General features: G+C 40.7%; 1 protein-coding gene across 1 annotated transcript; it reads left to right on the forward strand.

Moving 5' to 3' along the window:
* Window positions 1-297: 297 nt before the first annotated feature.
* LOC147437072 (MFS-type transporter clz9-like) lies at window positions 298-894 on the forward strand. Its single transcript, XM_086486509.1, has one exon. It carries the CDS (start codon window positions 298-300, stop codon window positions 892-894), a length of 597 nt encoding a protein of 198 aa, XP_086342635.1.
* The last annotated feature ends 1,268 nt before the right edge of the window (window positions 895-2,162 follow it).

The raw sequence follows: 2,162 nt of genomic DNA on the forward strand, positions 1-2,162 counted from the left end.
GGGTGACACTTGGTAGCTTAAAGCTTAAAGTGGCTACGCTCTGCCAAATGCGGGCAACGCCTTTTTACAAATGGAGTACCAGGAAAAAGCTTGTGGGATTCATTTAGGCGTCGCCATCCCGAGATAACATTCCATACATCACACGCACTTGATAAATCAAGAGCTATTGCATTACATCCAGAGGTGCTTCAAAGCTTCTACAACAACCTTCGCATCATGTATCGAGAGCATGACTACCCACCAGAAAACATTTGGAATGCGGACGAGACAGGAGTGCAAGCAGGCAGAGACAAGGGCATGAGGGTGTTGTCTAAGAAGGGCTCTAAGGTAGTGTATGGAATCACCCCCGACTCTAGGGAATGGTTGACCATCTTGTGTTGTGTAAATGCAGTAGGGAGTGCATTACCTGGATACTACATCTTCAAGGGAAAGAAGGCAATGCAAAACTACCTGATGGAATGCGAGGATGGAGCTGTGATGTCAATGCAAGGCAAAGCATGGATGACTGGTCAATTGTTTGAAGCTTGGCTTGATCACTTCAAATCTATGTTGCCATCTCCCCTTACACCAACACAACGTCACCTACTTATAGTAGATGGCCATGGCAGCCACACCCAGTTGGAGGTGGTTGAGAAAGCATCTCAATGGGGACTAGACATAGTCACCCTTCCAGCCCACACCTCTCATAAGCTACAACCTCTTGACGTAGTTGTTTTTAAGCCCTTCAAAAGCAACTTTCAAAAAGAAAGAAATCTCTGGCAGCTAAGAACCTTTTCCACTCAAGCCACAAAAAGTGAGCTAGCAGGAGTAGCCTCTCGTGCTTTAAGGACTGCTTGCACAAAAAGTAACATAATGGCAGGCTTTAGAGCCACAGGTACATTAGGGGAATTTTGAGGTCATTTTTGTGCCTTTTAGCGTGTAGAGAGAGAGTGGTCTCAACCAATGGTTGAAAAGCACGGAACCTCTATTTTTGAAAACTCACAAAAAAAGCAAATATTCTATCTTTACCGCAACTTTGAGCTGGTAAATAGCAATGTAAACAAGTAAAAGTGCAAAGGCATTCAATAGTTGTCGCTTTTAGAAAGATGTACTTCTCATATTATATTGTTTTCATTTTGCACATCGCCATCATAAAACAACGTTTGGATTCTATCTCATGATCTTTTCCAATTTTGAACCGTTTTTTGCACATTCTGCTTATTCTTCTCTTGAACTCAGACTAGACTTCTCTTCTCGTTTCTTTTTTCACCATGGAATCTTCATCACGATCAAAACGACCAAGAACTTCCATTGAAGCCATTGTCACTTACAACACGACTGATCAAAATGGACAATGGATTCCAATAACTATACACAAAGGAACGTAGATACTGATGCAACAGAACAAGAGAATAAAGTCTTCCACCAAAAACTCTTTCTTGGCGGGATGGAAGGGTATTGTTAAAGATTTCAGCTTTGGCGACAACAAAAAATCAATCAAAGAGGTGTTGGTGCAGCATGTGTACATGCATAAAGATCTGCATATTGACTCAGAGAGTTCTGCTTTGCCATTACATAGACCAAACTGTAAGTCTCTTAACTTAAATCCTTATTTGTAATGCATGTTGTATAAGGTTATTTGTTGTACAGATTTGTATCCTTCAAACATTATGGAATGGCAGCCAGTAGAATGTGTTATAAATATTTTGGATGTGTGTCATGGATCAATTGGTGAAGAAACATACAAGGGAAGGACTAAGGGTTCACTGGCAGAGAATGGAATATTCTTCTTTGACCATTATTATGTTCCACCTAGAAGGACTAGAGAACTTGGAGCCACAACCAAGCTAGACTTGCCTGATTTCAAAAGTGGAGAATGGTCACTCCCTAGCTCAAATACAAGTGAGGGCTACAGGTGCAAACTGTTTTGTGAGATTCAAAAGTGTTTGAAAGCAAACATAGCAAGCAAACAGAGTAGAATTTCTATATTCATGCCCATTACAGTTTTTGTAGACTTCTTCTCTAATGCTGAAGTCAGAAAATCTAGAACAATGTTTTCAGTGAAGACTTTAGACTCAGCAAATGTACTTGAATTTGTGGATGAGGGTTGGAACACCAAAACAGTGAATGGAATCACTTGTAATGTGCAAGCTGGCTCAATTGCTTGCAAATACATGATAGGG

Source organism: Adiantum capillus-veneris, chromosome 17 (genome assembly GCF_014529385.1).
Source record: "Adiantum capillus-veneris isolate H3 chromosome 17, ASM1452938v2, whole genome shotgun sequence".
NCBI classification, from domain to species: Eukaryota; Viridiplantae; Streptophyta; class Polypodiopsida; order Polypodiales; family Pteridaceae; genus Adiantum; species Adiantum capillus-veneris.